This window comes from Pleurodeles waltl, chromosome 1_2 (genome assembly GCF_031143425.1).
Source record: "Pleurodeles waltl isolate 20211129_DDA chromosome 1_2, aPleWal1.hap1.20221129, whole genome shotgun sequence".
NCBI classification, from domain to species: Eukaryota; Metazoa; Chordata; class Amphibia; order Caudata; family Salamandridae; genus Pleurodeles; species Pleurodeles waltl.
Genome location: NC_090437.1, coordinates 1313256352 through 1313273519, shown reverse-complemented (window position 1 = coordinate 1313273519; position 17168 = coordinate 1313256352). Strand labels below are relative to the sequence as shown.

The 17168-nt window shown below is 47.2% G+C and overlaps 1 protein-coding gene and 1 long non-coding RNA gene across 11 annotated transcripts in view; both read right to left on the bottom strand.

Annotated features, from left to right (window-relative positions):
* Positions 1–3440, bottom strand: part of LOC138296259 (uncharacterized) — a 65350-nt gene extending 61910 nt beyond the window's left edge. For both annotated transcript variants that reach the window (XR_011203799.1, XR_011203800.1), the window contains exon 1: positions 3360–3440. This is a non-coding gene — a long non-coding RNA (uncharacterized lncRNA). The remainder of the gene's footprint in view (positions 1–3359) is intronic.
* Positions 3441–9035: 5595 nt separating this feature from the next.
* LOC138250922 (major histocompatibility complex class I-related gene protein-like) overlaps positions 9036–17168 on the bottom strand; it is a 687827-nt gene continuing 679694 nt past the window's right edge. For all 9 annotated transcript variants that reach the window (XM_069205605.1, XM_069205614.1, XM_069205610.1 and 6 more), the window contains one exon: positions 9036–10639. In XM_069205605.1, the coding sequence (XP_069061706.1) occupies positions 10377–10639 (263 nt within the window). In that variant the 3' untranslated portion in view covers positions 9036–10376. The remainder of the gene's footprint in view (positions 10640–17168) is intronic.

Genomic DNA, 17168 nt, shown 5'->3' with positions numbered 1-17168 from the left:
TCTTTTCTTGGTTGACGGTGGGTCTCTTGAGTGGTGCTAGGATGTTGGCGCAGTTGAGGATCCATTGTTGGAGGTTGATGGCGGCGGAGTCCGGGTCGGGTGGTGGGTTTTTGGCGAGGGTGCTGGTTAGTTGTTCTTCTATGGTGACTTTTCCCCAGCGCGGTGAGGCGGTAGTGGGGTGCGGTGGTGTTCGGTGTTTTTCTTGAAGGTGAAATGGACGCAGTGGTGGTCGGTCCAGTGGAGTTCGGAGGTGTGGCTGAAAGAGATGTGGTTGCTTGCAGAGAAGAGTGGGTCAAGGGTGTGACCGGCGATGTGGGTGGGTGTGTTGACCAGTTGTCTGAGTCCGAGGTTGGAGAGGTTGTTGGTCAGAGATGCGGTGTTGGCGTCATTGTTGATCTCCAGGTGGAAATTGAGGTCTCCCAGGAGGATGTAGTCTGTTGAGGCGTGGGTGCTTACGAGGTCGGAGATGGTGTCGCTGAAGGGGGCTCTTGGTCCTGGAGGACGGTATATGAAGGTTCCTCTGAGGGTAGTGTTGGGGTCCGTGTGGATCTGGAAATGAAGGTGTTTGGCTGTCTTGAGGGTGTCTTCCGTGTGGGTGTGGATCTTGAGGGTGTATTTGTGGGCGATGGCTATCCCTCTACCGATTCCGTTGGTGCGGTCTCTTCTGGTGCTCTTGTAACCGTCAGGGATGGCGATGGCGATGTCTGGGGCCGAGGAGTCGTTCCACCAGGTTTCGGTTAGGAAGGCTACGTCTGGGGCAGTGGTGTCGAGCAGGTCCCAGAGCTGGATGGCGTGCTTTCGTGCGGAGCGTGTGTTGAGGAGGATACAGTTCAGGTGTTTGGTGTTGGTTGTTGTAGGCTTCGTTGTTCTGTTGCAGGTGAACTTGCAGGTGCGGCAGGAGAAGGGTCCTTTGGTGTGCTTCGGGGTGGCCTGGAAGCAGGCTGTGGATGGGCCAGGGTTGAGGGCGAGGAGTTCGCTGGCCGAGTAGCAAAGGCTGGGGATGCGGGGGCGTGAGGACCGGGGGGGAGGGGGAGGGTGGCACTGGGCGCAATCCAGGCGCGGACGTGCAGCGCCAGCCATTAAGAAGGGAGGGGGGAGGGAGGAGCAGCTGGGGGGGCAGGAGGAAATGGCGAATGGGGGCGGGGCTGCAGGGAGGCAGCGGCAAGGGTAGAGCGGCACGGGGGGAGCGCCCAAGGGGCGAAAAAACCAGGGGAAAAAGCAAGGCACAAACAGTAAGGATAAGTTCAAAAACAGTCACAAAATACAATTCTGACACAAATTACAATCGGGGTACAGCAATCAGAAGGGGCACAACGGGGGCAGAAGCGCAAGGAGGCAAGGCGCTGAAAAAGGAAAAAAACACTTACAGGACGGCGAAAAGCGGCACACAGGTCAAGTGAAGCTTAAACAGAGCCCACTAGACACCAGGGATGAGACGCAGGAGGATGCCTGCGGGTGGAGGAGGGCCTCGAACACACTAGCAGCAGCGTGGGCGGGGGTCAGGGGCACGAGACAGTAGGGTGGTGCTGCGGACGTGGGGGGCGAGCTCTAGACCTAAAGCAGGTCAGAGGTCGCTCACTCGCGACGCGCAGCGCCAGCCATTAAGAAGGGAGGGGGAGGGAGGAGCAGCTGGGAGGCGGGAGGGAGCGGCGAATGGGGGCGGGCCGCAGGGAGGCAGCGGCAAGGGTAGATCGGCAAGGGGGAGCGCCCAAGGGGCGAAAAAAACAGGGAAAAAAGCAAGGCACAAACAGTAAGGAAAAGTTCAAACACAGTCACAAAAAACTATTCTGGCACAAATTACAATCGGGGTACAGCAATCAGAAGGGGCACAATGGGGGCAGAAGCGCAAGGAGGCAAGGCGTTGAAAAAAAGGAAAAAACAAACACTTACAGGACGGCGAAAAGCGGCACACAGGTCAAGTGAAGCTTAAACAGAGTCCACTAGACACCAGGGATGAGGCGCAGGAGGATGCCTGCGGGTGGAGGAGGGCCTCGAACACGCTAGCAGCAGCGTGGGCGAGGGTCAGGGGCACGAGACAGCAGGGTGGTGCTGCGGACGTGGGGGGCGAGCTCTAGACCTAAAGCAGGTCAGAGGTCTACACCACACTATTCTTTACTACTGCACTCTATGCCACTACACTGCATCACTGCACCCTATGCCACTGCACTCTAGGCACTATACTCTGCACTGCACCACTCTACACCACTGCACTCTGCAACGAGTCTACTCTGCACTCTATGACACTGCACCACTCTGCATTACTGCACTCTCTGCCACGCTATTGTATGCCACTCTATGCTACTCTACCACATGCCACTGCACTCTAAACTACACTGTACACCACTACCTTCTACTCTGCAACACTGCACTCTCCGCCACTGTACAGCAATTTACTCTGTACTACTGCCTTCTACGCTACTGCAATCTATGCCACTCTAAATCAATCCACTCTACGCAACTGCACTGTACAGCACTATAATCAACTCTGCACTGCACCACTCAACACTACGCCACTGCACTCTCTGCCAAACAAGTCTACTCTATGCCACTGCACCACTCTAGACTACTGCACTCTGCGACTCTATTGTATGCCACTCTAATCCACTCTACTTTGTCCCATGCCACTGCACTCTACACAACTGCACAGTACCCCACTGCACTGTACTCTAAATGAACTTCACGCCACTATGCCACTAACTTATAGTCATGCTGAACAGCAGCCACTCTGGTCAAAACACATTGGCAAAGCCAATAACTCTTGCGTAGACAAGACCTATTGGCTGTGCCAATGCCTGTTAGTACTATGAGGTAGGATGTCCCTGAAAGAACTGTGAATGTGTAAGTCCTTGTTTTAAACATGCAACTGATGCCTCGTCGGGGGTAGTAAACGTTATATAAATACAATTACATCATAATATAGGCTGCTACAAAATGTGCAAATACATTCCAGTTAAATTTTTAAAAAAGTGTTTTTCAAATACAGATTTGATTAATATATAGTTTATACCTAATACTAACATTATTTATAACAGTCTAATAAAACCACACACTCCACAGCTCACCTTGGAACACCATTACAGTATCTCTCTGAAAGAAAATATCTTTGCTATTAAAAAACTTCAAGTGACTCCTTTGGTTAAAGTCAATGCAGGTTTTCAATCCCCTTTATGTTTGCAGATTTACCAGTTGCCCACGTTTGAAATGCGTGCGGCGTCCCGAGCTGCTTCTAACGGCCCAATGAGGTGCCGTGACGCAGCTCGGGAACAGGTAACTAGAAGGGCAGTGACACAAAAGAAAGTTAGTGAAAGAGGAAAGCCGAGATTATATATATATAATATATAATCGGCACGAGTACTGACCTTAAAGAAGGGGTAGCGCCGCTCCGACGAGTTTGTAACGCGGTACTGCTGCTCCGACCGCAATCCGTCGTGCCCCTGGCGATGCGACCGTTAAAATGAAAAACGCGCATGCGCATGCGCGTCATCCGCGATAAAAATTCAAAGCGCGCATGCGCTTCCGAAGTGCCCGTTGAGGGGAGCAGTTTAAGACGGCGAAATTGACCAAATCGCCGGTGCGCATGCGCACAGTTCTGCGCATGCGCACATAATAGAGCCGACCCGATTCGGACAGGGAGCGGCTAAAGATAGAACACCGGCACGAGGCGCTGTTGTCCGCTCCCACTCCACTTACTTAAATACGCGCACGCAGCGCGCGCTCCAATTGCAGCTTCAAAGAATCTAAAAATAGCAATAACCATACAGCATAGCGCGTTAAGATAAGCAGTAAATTAGACAGGAAAAAATACACTTAACTGGCTGCGGAAGCAGTAAAGAAAGAGGAAGTGTATTATTGTCCCTCTCTATGGTTGGTCAAGTGATATGGAGAGGGTTTATGGGATATGTTTTGTTTTTCTAAATCCTCTCTGATTGGCTGCTGGATAATTAAAGCATGGAAAGAGAAGCATAATTCTCACCTCTGTGTCCTTAATTGAATTGAAAATTCTTGACGTGTACGCTAGAAGTTTTTTTATTCCAGAGCTAAGAAAAAAGGAAGCTGTGGTGAGCTGGTGAAAATGAACAAAGGGGAAAGAATGCTCCTAGCTCTTCCTGCTTAAATGACAATTAGTTGGTGCAGCTCAAGCTGCTGGGAGAGGAAATGGGAGACGGGAGGAGGCCAGGCAGGGAAAGCGCAACAGGCTGGCTATCTGCAAGCCAAAGGGAGAGAGCTCTACGACAAAACCAAGCTCCCTACCATAATAAAATAACAAATAACAAGAACAAAGAACAAGAAATAAAATGCTTGTTTTCTGAGGTGGAGCAACATCGGCAAAATAAAAAAAAAACCTGCAGTGTGATGACGTACATGCAGGCATGCATAGCTATGCTCGTGCGCGAATGCCAAACATGCTGTGGGAGCCTTCATTTAAACAAATGTGCACGGCAAAATGGACTATACCAGGTCTCAATTAAAGAAATGCATATAAAACACTAGGACAGGCTTCTATTAAGTAATATATTGTAAGCATTACACTGCATGGCTTTCAATTAAAGAAATGTATTGCAAAAGCATACTATGACAAGTTCCAGTTAAAGATATGCAACATAAACATACACGGTGACTGCCGTAAATTAAAGTATACAGCAGGGATGTGGAATTCCTATGGCCCGACACATCTTGTTTGGGGTCAAGGGCAACAAGTTTTCATGTTTACTTTGTCCTTGGGACAAGTAGGCCCAATCCTCTGCAGCACAAACCCTTTGGCTGCCTGTTTACAGAGAGTGGAACACTCTGCAGTTGAGGTAATGTGTTTCCAAAAGATAATGCTGTTCGAACTTGTATTTATGGTTCATTATTTGAAAACCTTCATTATTAGGGTGAGTGCTGTAAATAACTGTTTTAAGGTCACACTTCACTACTGACGTTGGTTCCAGTACAAAAAAAAAAAAACCTGTATACACATGTTTGAAAAGTTTAGACTATGAGGCTAAGTATAATGCTCCCAGAATGCTCTCTGATTAGATGCAAATGAAGTGTCATTTAGTAAAATGTTTTGATGCATGCTAGTATTTCCCAAAAATATTTCTAATGGAAAATCAGTGTAACCATTTTCAACACGATTATGGGAAGCATGAAAATAAACAAACACTGACAAAGCCAACTGATCTGACATATTTTTATAAGTCTTTTAGTTTCATCAATGCGTGTCTTGTTTTGACATGGCTTTTGTAACACTTTATTGTTGTGGGAGCTACCAGGCCCTCAACATTGTAACAAACATTGGCAAAACCCCCCCAAAACGTTTTTGAACTCTAAAAGCACACGTTGCCACCAGTGGCATAACAAAGGCCCCGCAGCCGCCCTCTAGGGGGCCCCTTCAGCACAGCACCTGCCCTGAGTGAGTCTGGAGAGGGGGCTCCTCCATGTTCTTTGCAAAGGGGCACCCTCCAGTTTCGTTACGTCACCGATTGCCACTGTAGTTCCTGACACTGAACAAAACTACTTTGTGTGCCAATATGCTCCATGTGGAAGAGAAGAATGCGATCACTCACAGTAAAGCCAGCAGAAAGAGAGAGAAATAGAAGTTTAATAAAAACAAAATGTCTTTGTTAACACCAGACCTAATTAGGGACCAAGACCCACATGTAGGTAGCTTTTTGCATGTCACAAACAGCGACTTTTGCTGTTTGCGATGTGCAAAAAGCACATTGCGATGCACAAACCCAGTTTTGCGATTCGGTAACCTCGTTACCGAATCGCAAAATGGGTTTGCGACTCGCAATTAGGAAGGGGTGTTCCCTTCCTAATTGCGACTCGCAGTGCAATGTAGGATTGTTTAGCGAACGCGGGCGCAAACCAATCGCAGTTTGCACCCATTTCAAATGGGTGCTAACACTTTCACAAAAGGGAAGGGGTCCCCCCTGGGACCCCTTCCCCATTGTGAATGTCACTGTAAACATTTTTTCAGAGCAGGCAGTGGTCCACTGCCTGCTCTGAAAAAATGAAACGAAAACGTTTCATTTTTCGTTTTTGTAATGCATCTCGTTTTCCTTTAAGGAAAACGGGCTGCATTACAAAAAACCCCCCAAAAAACTGCTTTATTGAAAAGCAGTCACAGACATGGTGGTCTGCTGTCTCCAGCAGGCCACCATCCCTGTGAGGCCGCCATTCGCAAAGGGGTCGCAAATTGCGACCCACCTCATGATTATTCATGAGGTGTGCATTTGCGAAGCCCTTGCGAATCACAGATGGTGTCAGGGACACCATCCTACATTCGGATTTGCGACTCACAATTTGCGGGTTGCAAATCTGAACCTACCTACATGTGGCCCCAAATTCTTAAAGAAAGTCACAAAAGTGCACCCATGGTATATGTTGTACCCCTATAAAATATTTGTGAACTGTATTTTAGCATGGGTAAATACGCATGTGTAGATTTGCTCATGTGAAAATCTATTGAGCATTTGCAAGTTCATTTTCCCTCCAGCCACTTTCTTCCCAACCCTGGAAGAAGTTCTAATTCTGCAATTGTCAGGAGTAAATGTCCAACCTTTCTTATTATGGGAAAATATTAGAGAGAAGCTGGTGAAAATCTTTAAAACATGCAGGTTAGTAGGTTTGCAGACTCAAAGGCATTCCAGCCCTGGAACTATTGCTTACTGCTTCCTCCAGCCCCAGTATGCAGATCTGCAGAAAGGTGGCAAAATAAGGAAATTGTTACAGTAGGGATTGAAACTGCAAGTATTCAAGCCCTACTATGGTAGTAGCCCTGGCATAATCAGAGAGGCTATTATCAGAGCTCTTACATAATGAGATTGCTGCCATAATTTGGCGCCACACTACATGGCATCAAAGGGACAAGTAGATCTTTTTACAGGACAAGTAGATTTGAGAAGCAACCTGTCCCATGGACAAGCAGATATTTTAATAAATTCCACACCCCTGATACAATTGACAGTGATTGATAATGGCAAAGGGCCAGTACTACATGTCCCGTTAAATGAGGACATTCAAATAATCAGAAGCTGAACACATATCCCTACAGTGAGTAGAAAGATCACACACACAAGCACAGAAGCAGCCAGCAAGCACTAAGCAAATGAACAACGACAGCAACAACGGAAACACGAATATTACATCAAACTGAAGACAAAAGTCCAAAAGATATACTACATTTTGAAGCAATAATGTTAAACAAGTCAATAAACTATGTGCAATTATTTGTGGTGCCGCGAACCCTCCCTGTCAAAAGATCATTAAAAATAGATACCCATCGGAGTCTGGGTGGTTGTGTGTGTACACACTGTCACCCACAACATTGGATAATTAGGGCCAGATTTATACTGGCCTTGTGCCGTTCTTACGCCACATTAGTGTAATTTCTTTTATGCTAATGTGGCATTGGAAGGGGAAAAACGGCACACCATATTTACAAAGTGGCGCAATACATTCATTATATGACGCTAATCACCCTAATTACCGCCATGGTGCGACGTATTTTAAATATGGTGCTACTATGGTGGCGTTAGGGGGCATTAAGGGGGACTAGAAAATTGACGCTGCACTAGGTGCTGCGCCACTTTTCATAAATCTGCCCCTTAGAGCTTAGTGGAAGCTTGCATGCAGACACAAAGCTTTAACAGGGGTTTACGCCAAGCCGTATAAACGAGAACTCTGGTCATACTGTTTATGAACTGGAAAAGAGCAGGCATGCAGTCAATACCAAACGGACACAAAATAAACCTCGGCATCTCCCATCTTTCCCACCACACAGTCTACCCCTTGCGAACACGAGTACAAAGACACTCACAACACACAATGGTCTATTCTTGTGGGAAAGGGAAGCATAAATAATGTCAAAACACCAACTTTAAAAAAAAATGTTCTGCTGTAGCGTAGAATTATTATATATATTGATTAGCGTTGGGAACGCAAACTCAACAAGAGTGTTACAAAATAATAAAACAGAGACACAATATATTACAAGAAATATCTAATCAGACAGCCTATCACAGAGAGCCTGACATAAAAGAGCTCAGTCCTGCGGATTCAATTTACCAAACAAAATGAACAAAGGAATACACAACACGGAAAATAAGTAACCTCCAAGGACTGCCTATGCAATGTAATGTGTACTTTGCCTTGTATAAAACTTGTCAAAAGGAGACAGACGGACAGTGAAATCTAAATGTAAACCATTACTGCCAGAGTTGTTAGGGGGATTGTTTTAAAGAGCAGTTGCTTGAGCTCAGAAGGCTGCCTGATTGTACACGACGGCACTTTATAGCTTTTAGATATACACATGCACTGCTCTATACTCTAAAAATAAAAGTCTCAGTTTAAAAAGGCCAAATGTTCAGGAGCTTAGCCGTTTTAGTATCAAAGCAGCAGTACTGACAAGCACTTAAAAAAATGATGATGAGGGAGCAGCAGGAGAGTGAATGGGGAAGAAATAGTGCCTCAATCACATCAGCAGCCGCGGACGGGCACTAATTAAGTTAAATCAATCAGTGTTTGGTCCCTGCTCCAAGGACACAACCAGAAATTATGCCAGCCTGAAGAGGACGAATTACGAGGCTACGAATTACGAGGCTGTAAGAAGAGTGCCACGAAAGCCAACAAACAGTGAGCAACACGAGGACTTCAAGCCCTATTCTAACTACAACAGCATCTCGCAAGCAATACACATGCCTTAGCCCATGCTACCGCAGGCTCGACCCTAAATAGTGGCCCATGTTCGCAAACTGAGCCAGGTTAGAACTTGTAAAGGCACGCAGTATCAGTGTTTAGCAAAGTGCAGAAGACTGCATGGATGTCTCCTTGCTGCATGCAGTGTTTGAGGCCATTTCAGGGTAATGACCAGGAACAACAGGCCCAACAGACATCAAAATTGGCCCACACACTGAGTTGTTAGACCAGTCCTTCTGGCAGTGCCTGACTGCCATATGAGCAGGGCCACGGGAATTATGCGGCAGGATTGACTAAATTATGCATCGAAAAAAGGTAAATTATGTGCCATAAAGCTGCACATTTGTTTTTAGTATTACTTTATTAGCTTGTCATTTTGACACATGCATACATTCACAAGGTAGTAGTGGTATCAGTGGGTGCACATCCTTCAGGTGTCAAGTAGTAGATGCAGTAACAAGAAACAGAAACAAGCAAGTAATAATACGGTAACGTGGTGCTGGATGGCAATTTATGCTTTACCACCCAAAAGCATATAATAGTGCACCACAGAGGTGGCACTATACATATAGTGATTCTAGAGATACCACAGCACTCCTAAACAGTCTACATTTGTTCATTAATCCAGATGAGACTGGTTGGAGGGAGGTCCTTTTTTTGATGTTAGCATCAATTTTACAAGTAAGAGGTGAAGATAACTCCACAGCCACAGCCAACACGTGTTTCGTTACAGTAGTGACTTTTTCAAGGCTTAACATGGCAATTAGCGCCAGTGTTGTAAAAACTCCATCATGCCCACGTTTATTGGACCCAAGTGCCTTAACAATGTTAGGTAAGTACTTTTCAATAGCTGACAACAAATCGATATGCGTATATCCAGCTTAGTGCCCAATCCTGTCTGTAGAAGTCAAATGACCATGATAAGTCAGTCCGGGCAGTACCAACAAACGAAGGACGCTGCTTCATTTCTTAAATCGTTACTTCTAACATCAAAAAAAGGATCTTCCAACCGGACTTATCTGGATTAATGAACAAATTCAGACTGTTTAGGTGTGTTGCAGTATCTCTAGGATCATTTTGACACATGTTCATACTGTCTCGGCAAACTTTTCACCTCTTTTATAACAATCAAATACTGAAATAAGCAACTGAAAGATGACCAGTTAACCTTTGCAGAGGTCTTCCACTGTGCACGAACACATCAGCACATGTTCGGTAACTTGTGATCTGTTTGAGCTAGAAACCAGTTTTTTTTGTTAAAATCTGCAGATCACGTAGCAGGTGATGGATTATATGGCAAATGTGGCAAATCCATAACTATGCTAAAAAAACTGCTGCTGCAGAATCGCATAATTCCAGTGGTGCTCTTTATAGTTCAGGGTAACCCAGATCCTCTTGGACAAGAGTGATTAAAGCTCAGTGTCTGAAGTGGACGCTCAAGGTAAAAAAGGTCTGGCTCAGAGGGTCACTGGCTGAAGAGGTTACTCGAGGGGAAAGAAAGGGGTGACTCAGAGGGCACCCTCTGAAGAGGGCGCTCGAGGGGGTAGAAAGGGTTAGCTAGAGGGCCAGAGTCTTACAGAGAGATATGTGGAAATCTTCAAGGGAAGTGGATCCCAGGGTATGAACTCCAGTAATCAATGTTATTTCATCTGAACCCTTGACATGCTGCTTCAAGCATCACTTTCGGTGCTTCATCGAGTTGTCTCGCTGTGTGTGCTGGCTGGAAGAGTCGTCATCTCCGATCCTCCCTTGTTGTCTTTATCACAGTGTGGGACTTCATTGCTGCTCTGCTCTGTCCCAGAGTGTGGGACTTCATTGCTGCTCTGCCCTCTGTCTCCAGAGTTGCAAAAGCTCTTTAAAGGTTTCCATAATAATGTCACTGCCCCCACCAGCACCGCACTCATCACCGACACCCCCACCAGCAGCCGACCCTTCCAGCTCCTTCCAGGTGGAACTGAAATTGAAACACAAAACATATTTGCGTGATGTAGTAACGGGTCTCCCGCGCAAATGGTGAAATAATATGCAGCTTTATTCAGAACAACCTAGCATCACACTCCTCCGCCCCCCGGTCTTCAACAGCCCCCCTAACATTCCAATCCACCAACATAAAACCTCAGAATAAAGAACATTACCTACCACATAACACTGCATGTGACAAACTGCCGGAAGCCATCCCTGAGCAGAGGCTGGGGGGGCGAGGAGAGGGGTTCAGACACTCATCAGAACATCCAGAGGTGGCACCAGGGCGGGTCAAGTGCTCCCTACAAACCCAGCTTCTAGGCGCTTTATGAATCGTATGTCTCAGTATTCACAAGTCACAACTTACAGCCTCAGAGGACAGCAGGTCCGGTTATAAAGGAAACCTCGCTTCTATCTACTTGCTTTTATTCATTCATACATTAACAAAGTGCGCACTGGGTAAGTGAATGGGAAAAGGGAAGTAAACCATTATTAGGCGATTGACCATGTTTAAAAAAAAACAAAAAACCTTAAAGTCCAAGCAATAGCCGACTGCCCCCCTCCCTACACCAAGGTGAATATCCACGGCCAGAACTTTCCACGGATGTGGTACAGACACAGACAGAGCAGCCTCTCTGGACACAGCAGCCTCTGGACCTTATCATCTGGAGAGCGAAACCCCTTTACTTCCGGTCTCTCGTGAGCCCCGAGATCTTTGCCTGGTCAGCAGGGGCAGCAGAGGGACCAAGAGCAGCAAAGTGTAGACTTGGCGCAGAGGCAAACAGCGCTGGAGGGAAGTGATTAAGGGCCAGATGTAGCAAGGTCCGAATTTGCGATTCGGAAATTCGGATGCAGAACGGTGTCTCAGACACTGTCTGCGACTCGCTATGGGGTCGCAAAGACCCACCTCATCAATATTAATGAAGTGGGTCGTATTTTGCGACCCCATAGCGAGTCCTTGCACTCACAGGGATGGTGGCCTGCTGGAGACAGCAGACCTCCATGTCTGTGACTGCTTTTTCAATAAAGCAGTTTTTAAATTTATTTTGCAGCCCGTTTTCCTTAAAGGAAAACGAGTTGCAAAATAAAAAAAATAACGAAACCATTTGGTTTCGTTTTTTCAGTGTAGGCACACCATTGCCTGCTCTGAAAAAACCTTTTTGCCAACATTCACAAAGGGGAAGGGGTCCCATGGGGACCCCTTCCCTTTTGCGAATGAGTTACCACCAGTGTGACACTGGTGGTAACTGCGAATTGCGATGCGAGTCGCAAATAGGAAGGGAACACCCCTTCCTATTTGCGAGTCGCATTCACAATTTGCAAGTCGGTACCGACTCGCAAATTGTGAATGTGCATCGCTGAAGGCTGTTTGCATGGCGCAAACTGCGATTTTCGCAGTTTGCACCATGCAAACGGCTTCCTACATCTGGCCCTAAATGAGCTAAAGCCACAAAAATAAACCAGATAGAAACAGGTTTCACATAGACACTCACACTTTAATAAAAAAAATAGATGTTTATACATTTTCCATTGAAACAAAAGAGAAACAAAATAAGAACAACTTGACAACAAAAGCGACAGAAAACACATGGGGGTGTGTGAGAGAACAGGGCTGATTGCAGAGGCCCCCTAACTTTTTGCCCCCATTTTCCATTTTTTGCTGGTGTTTTCCTGACTCTGATGGTGCCCTGGGTACTGCTAACCAGTCCCAGGGCCTGTGCTCTGTGTAAAATCAGTATGCAAATTAGGCTAATTATAATTGGCTAAGTCAACCTACCTATAAGTCCCTAGTATATGGTAGGGCATGGAGGTTTAGGGACCCCAGCATAGGTAGTGGCCCCATAGGTGCATTGCTGAGGTGCCCAGTGCCATTTTAAAGGCAGGCCTGCCTTGCTGGCTGCTTTCAAATTAAAGTTACATGCAAATTCGACTTTGGAAAAAAAAGTCGTTCCAAAGTCTTAAACTACCTTATTTTTACATATAAGTCACCCCTAAGGTGTGCCCTATGTGCCCCTAAGGTTGGGTGCCATGTAACCATAAGCACAGGGACCTTATAAAAATAGTTTTATAAGCCCTGGAGAGGCAAAACTGCCAAATTTGTGTTTCCCTCATTGTAGTGAATGGCCTCCACAGGCTAGAATGGGGAGACTTTATTTTAATTTTAAAAGTTCCCTTAAGTAACAGATACCAGAAGTTTGGTATCAAATTAATTGTTATAATAAATCCCACAACTTCCAGTTGTGGGATTTAATATGACTTGTTCAGGTAAAGAGTTTTAAACTTTACCTGAAAAGTTGCCAACTCCAGTCCTGCAGTGTTTTTGCTGCTGTGCTCTGATTGGCCAGCCTCTGGCAGGGTGGCCAGGCTGCCTTGATGAGGTGTGAAGTGGCCTGGCTTCACACAAAGAGATGTTCCTGGGGGAGAGATCTCCCCTCAGCAGATGGTGAGGCAGGAAGGGGGAGGGCTGCCAAACTGGTCTTCAAAGGCAGAGAAGGACATTTGGAGCAACCCAGCAACACCCTCACATCCTGCAAACCCAGACAATTAGGAGAGGGCAGGAGAGGGGTGTATTTAGGATTTTTAGCCACACCAGTGGGTGGGTTCAGCCAGATGTAACCTCCAAAAATCACTTTCAGCCATGATGGATTTTTGAGGAATGTTGCTCCATGGGATTGATTTTTGCCACACTTCCCAGGAAGTGGTCATCACAGGGGGAAGGACCCTGCACCTGATTAGAGAACCAGGACCCCCTTGATTTTCACCCAGGAGCAGGGATAAAACTGCCAGACCTACACCCACACCTCAGATCCCTATCAGATTCCAACAAGGAAGAACTACAGGAGAAGAAGGACTGCCCTGCAGGACCCCTGACCTGCACCGGGACACTGCACTCTGGAGGACTGCACCAGCTGCACACTTGGGCTTCACCACTAAAAGGACTTTATCTGTCTTCTACTGCTTCAAGAAGGGACTCCCTGTTTGCTACAGGTACAAAGGAGCTGCCCAGAGTCCCCTGCATCACGTCTTGCAAGCAGAGCTCAGCTGACCAGCGTCCAGTGGCCATTTGAGGATTCTGACCAGATGCATTCTGGAAATTGTAGTCCCAACTCCCAAGGAGCAACTCAGAGCTTCTAGAACCTTGGATCAAGTTTTGGACACTTCACGGACACAAAAAGGACCTCTGGAAGAAGATCCAGAAGTTTGGAGACATTTGGAACAACTCCATAAGTTGAAGAGGTTCATTGTGAGAGTTGTAGTCCCAGACCCCAAGAGGCACACCAGAGCCTCTGAACCCTTGGCTGGTGCTGTGGACCACTTTCCTGAATCAAACACTTTTGAGAGTAAGTGTGATAGTGTTACCTCGTGGGTGGCCTGAACTCTGGACTTTGTTCCTTTCCAGTGTGACCTTTTTTTTTTTACCCTTTGAGCGCTAGTTGCTTCTATGCAGTAGAAAGCATGAATTCTTTAAAACTTCATATCTCTGGTTCCCCTTATCCGCATTTATTCTTTGTGGTGTCCTTTTAAATATAAAAATATAATCTACTTTTATAAATTGATTTTGGACTTTTAAACTGTTTCCTGTGTTTTATTTAATTACTGTTTTGTGATATTTGAATGCTTTACACTTTGGGCCTGATTCTAACTTTGGAGGACGGTGTTAAACCGTCCCAAAAGTGGCGGATATACCACCTACCGTATTACGAGTCCATTATATCCTGTGGAACTCGTAATACGGTAGGTGGTATATCCGCCACTTTTGGGACGGTTTAACACCGTCCTCCAAAGTTAGAATCAGGCCCTTTGTCTCCTAAGTTAAGCCTTGTTGCTCGTTGCCAAGCTTCCAAGGGTTGAGCTAGGTTTAATTTGCTGAGACCTAACTGGACCTAAATGGAGGTTAGTGGCCTATTGCTAAGTAAGATACTTACATAGCCTTACCAATAACCGATTTTCCAACAGGAGGCAATATCAGAAACAGGGGGGAAGTGCCAGCGACTTTGCATCCAACACTGCCAAGAAAGAAGAATGGAAACCTGCACTAGTGTCCCACATCTCCCCAACGCCAACACCCAGCCCTCCATCACAGTCACCCACTCGCCCAGCCAATCCCCGACATACCATGGCATATGCAACCATCCCACGCCTCAACCATCACATACCCCACCAGCCTTCTGCAACAGAGAGCTCAGGCCTATGCTGTGACCAACGAAGCAGCAGCGAGCGAAGTAATCTCCAAAATGGGGTTCCTCCACAATATCTTGACCCTCCTGGCTCACTCGAGGACATTCATCATTATGGCATACCAAGCTGGCAAGATCAGCACCTTCCTTCCACAAAACTGCCCTCTTCACTGCCAAGTGCAAGCCTCTCACGGCCAGCCTATCTCATTCACTCTGATCCCCACCTCTAGATCTCCGGTTCCCAAGCCGACTTCCAACTCATTGTGATCTGCCTGCAGGCAAAAACCAGGGCCAGGTCCAGAAACAGAGAACATCAGGACCATACTTGACAAAGGCGAGACCGTGGCCCTCATCCTCCTGGACCTCTCGGCTGCTTTTGACACCGTCTGCCACCACACCCTCTGCACTCGCCTCTACGATGCCGTGATCCGCCACAATGCCCATGACTGGATCACTTCCTTCCTCTCAAGGCACAACCCAGAGAGTCCGCCTCCCTCCCTTCCTGTCGGAAGCCACCAAGACCATCTGCGGCATCCCCCAAGGGTCTTCTCTCAGCCCTACTCTTTTTAACATCTTCATGGCACCGCTCGCCAACATCATCCGATCCCACAACCTCAACATCGTCTCCTACGCCGACGACACCAAGCTAATCCTCTCACTCACCAAGGACCCCGCCACCACCAAAACCAACCTCCACGACAGACTGCATGCCATCGCCACCTGGATGGAGAAGAGCCGCCTCAAACTTAACTCGGACAAGACAGAGATCCTCATCCTCGGCTCCAACCGCTCCGCATTCAACGACTCCTGGTGGCCAGCCACCCTAGGAACCACACCAACGCCCACCACCCATGCACGCAATCTAGGTTTCATCCTAGACTCATCGCTCACCATGACCCAGCAAGTCAACGCCATCTCATCTTTCTGCTTGAACACCCTCTGCATGCTTTGCAAGATTTTCATATGAATCCCCACCGAAACAAGGGAAGTCACCCACGCCCTCGTCAGCAGCAGACTGGACTACAGAAACACGCTCTACGCAGGAACCACAGCCTAGCTCCAGAAGAAAATAAAAAATATACAGAACGCCTCCGCATGCCTCATCCTCAACATCCCTCGCCGTGACGACATCTCAGCCCACCTCAGAGACCTACACTGGCTTCCAATCACCAAGAGGATCACCTTCAAACTCCTCATCCACGTCCACAAAGCTCTTCACAACACGGGCCCTGCCTACCTCAACAAGTGACTCACCTTCCACACTCCTACCTGCCAACTCCGTTCCGCCAACCCTGCCCTCGCCGCCGTCCCTCGCATCCATCGAACTACAGCCGGTGGAAAATCCTTCTCCCACCTCGCCACCAAAACCTGGAACACCCTCCCGCCCACCTACGACATACCCAGGACCTCCTGACCTTCAGGAAATGCCTCAAGGCCTGGTTATTCGAGCAGTAGCAGTCCTTCCCAACCCCCACCCCTTTTCAGCGCCTTGAGACCCAAGCGGGTGAGTAGAGCGCTTTACAAATGTTTGATTGATTGAGAAATCTGTGTATAGCCTTCTAGCCTGCAGCGCTCATGAAGGCTCAGTAGCTAGGGACTAAGCTCAAACTCCCGATAGGTGGCCCCACAAATCACCCGGAGGACTAATGTCCAGCATGGCAAAAATAGAGGGTAAAACCACACTTTATGTAAAAGGCTGCCATCCTCAGTAGCACAGCGAGGGTAGGTAGACGCTGTCACAGGGAACATGGTGTGTAGGTGACTAGGGGTGACGTAAGCCTGATGCAAATAAAATAATTGGATGAGTTTAAAGCGAGCATTCTGGGACACCTTTGAGGTTCATTCCAAAATACTCCTCCAAGCCTGATCTGTCAAAGGAGAACCTAAATCCATACCCCAATGCATGTGGAGCTCCAAAGGATGTGGCTGACTTTCCTGCAGGACAGCCCTGTACAGCAGTGTGGTCACCTTCGTATGATCATGTGATGATAAAAAGAAGGCGGAGACAATCATGTTACGCTGGCTCCGCCGCCCCTGAACTCCATCACTCATGTATCTTACGCACCGTGCAACAAGAAAGACTCTGTTGGAAGGTCATAAGATTCCTGAAGAGTCAAGATGGGACACAATTCACCACCAACTAAAAGATTACCAAACACCACGACCTCAGCTGCCGTCCAACATGGAAAGCAGTCCAACCTTCTCACCCCTTCCAATGCTGAGCCACCGAGAGCGGGAGTTCACAGGGATATGGCATTGTTGTAGTGTCTTCAGAAGGGCCCTGACCCACACATATCATGCTGGCCTAATGAGCACATTCAAATGCCACACCCTAGAAGTCAG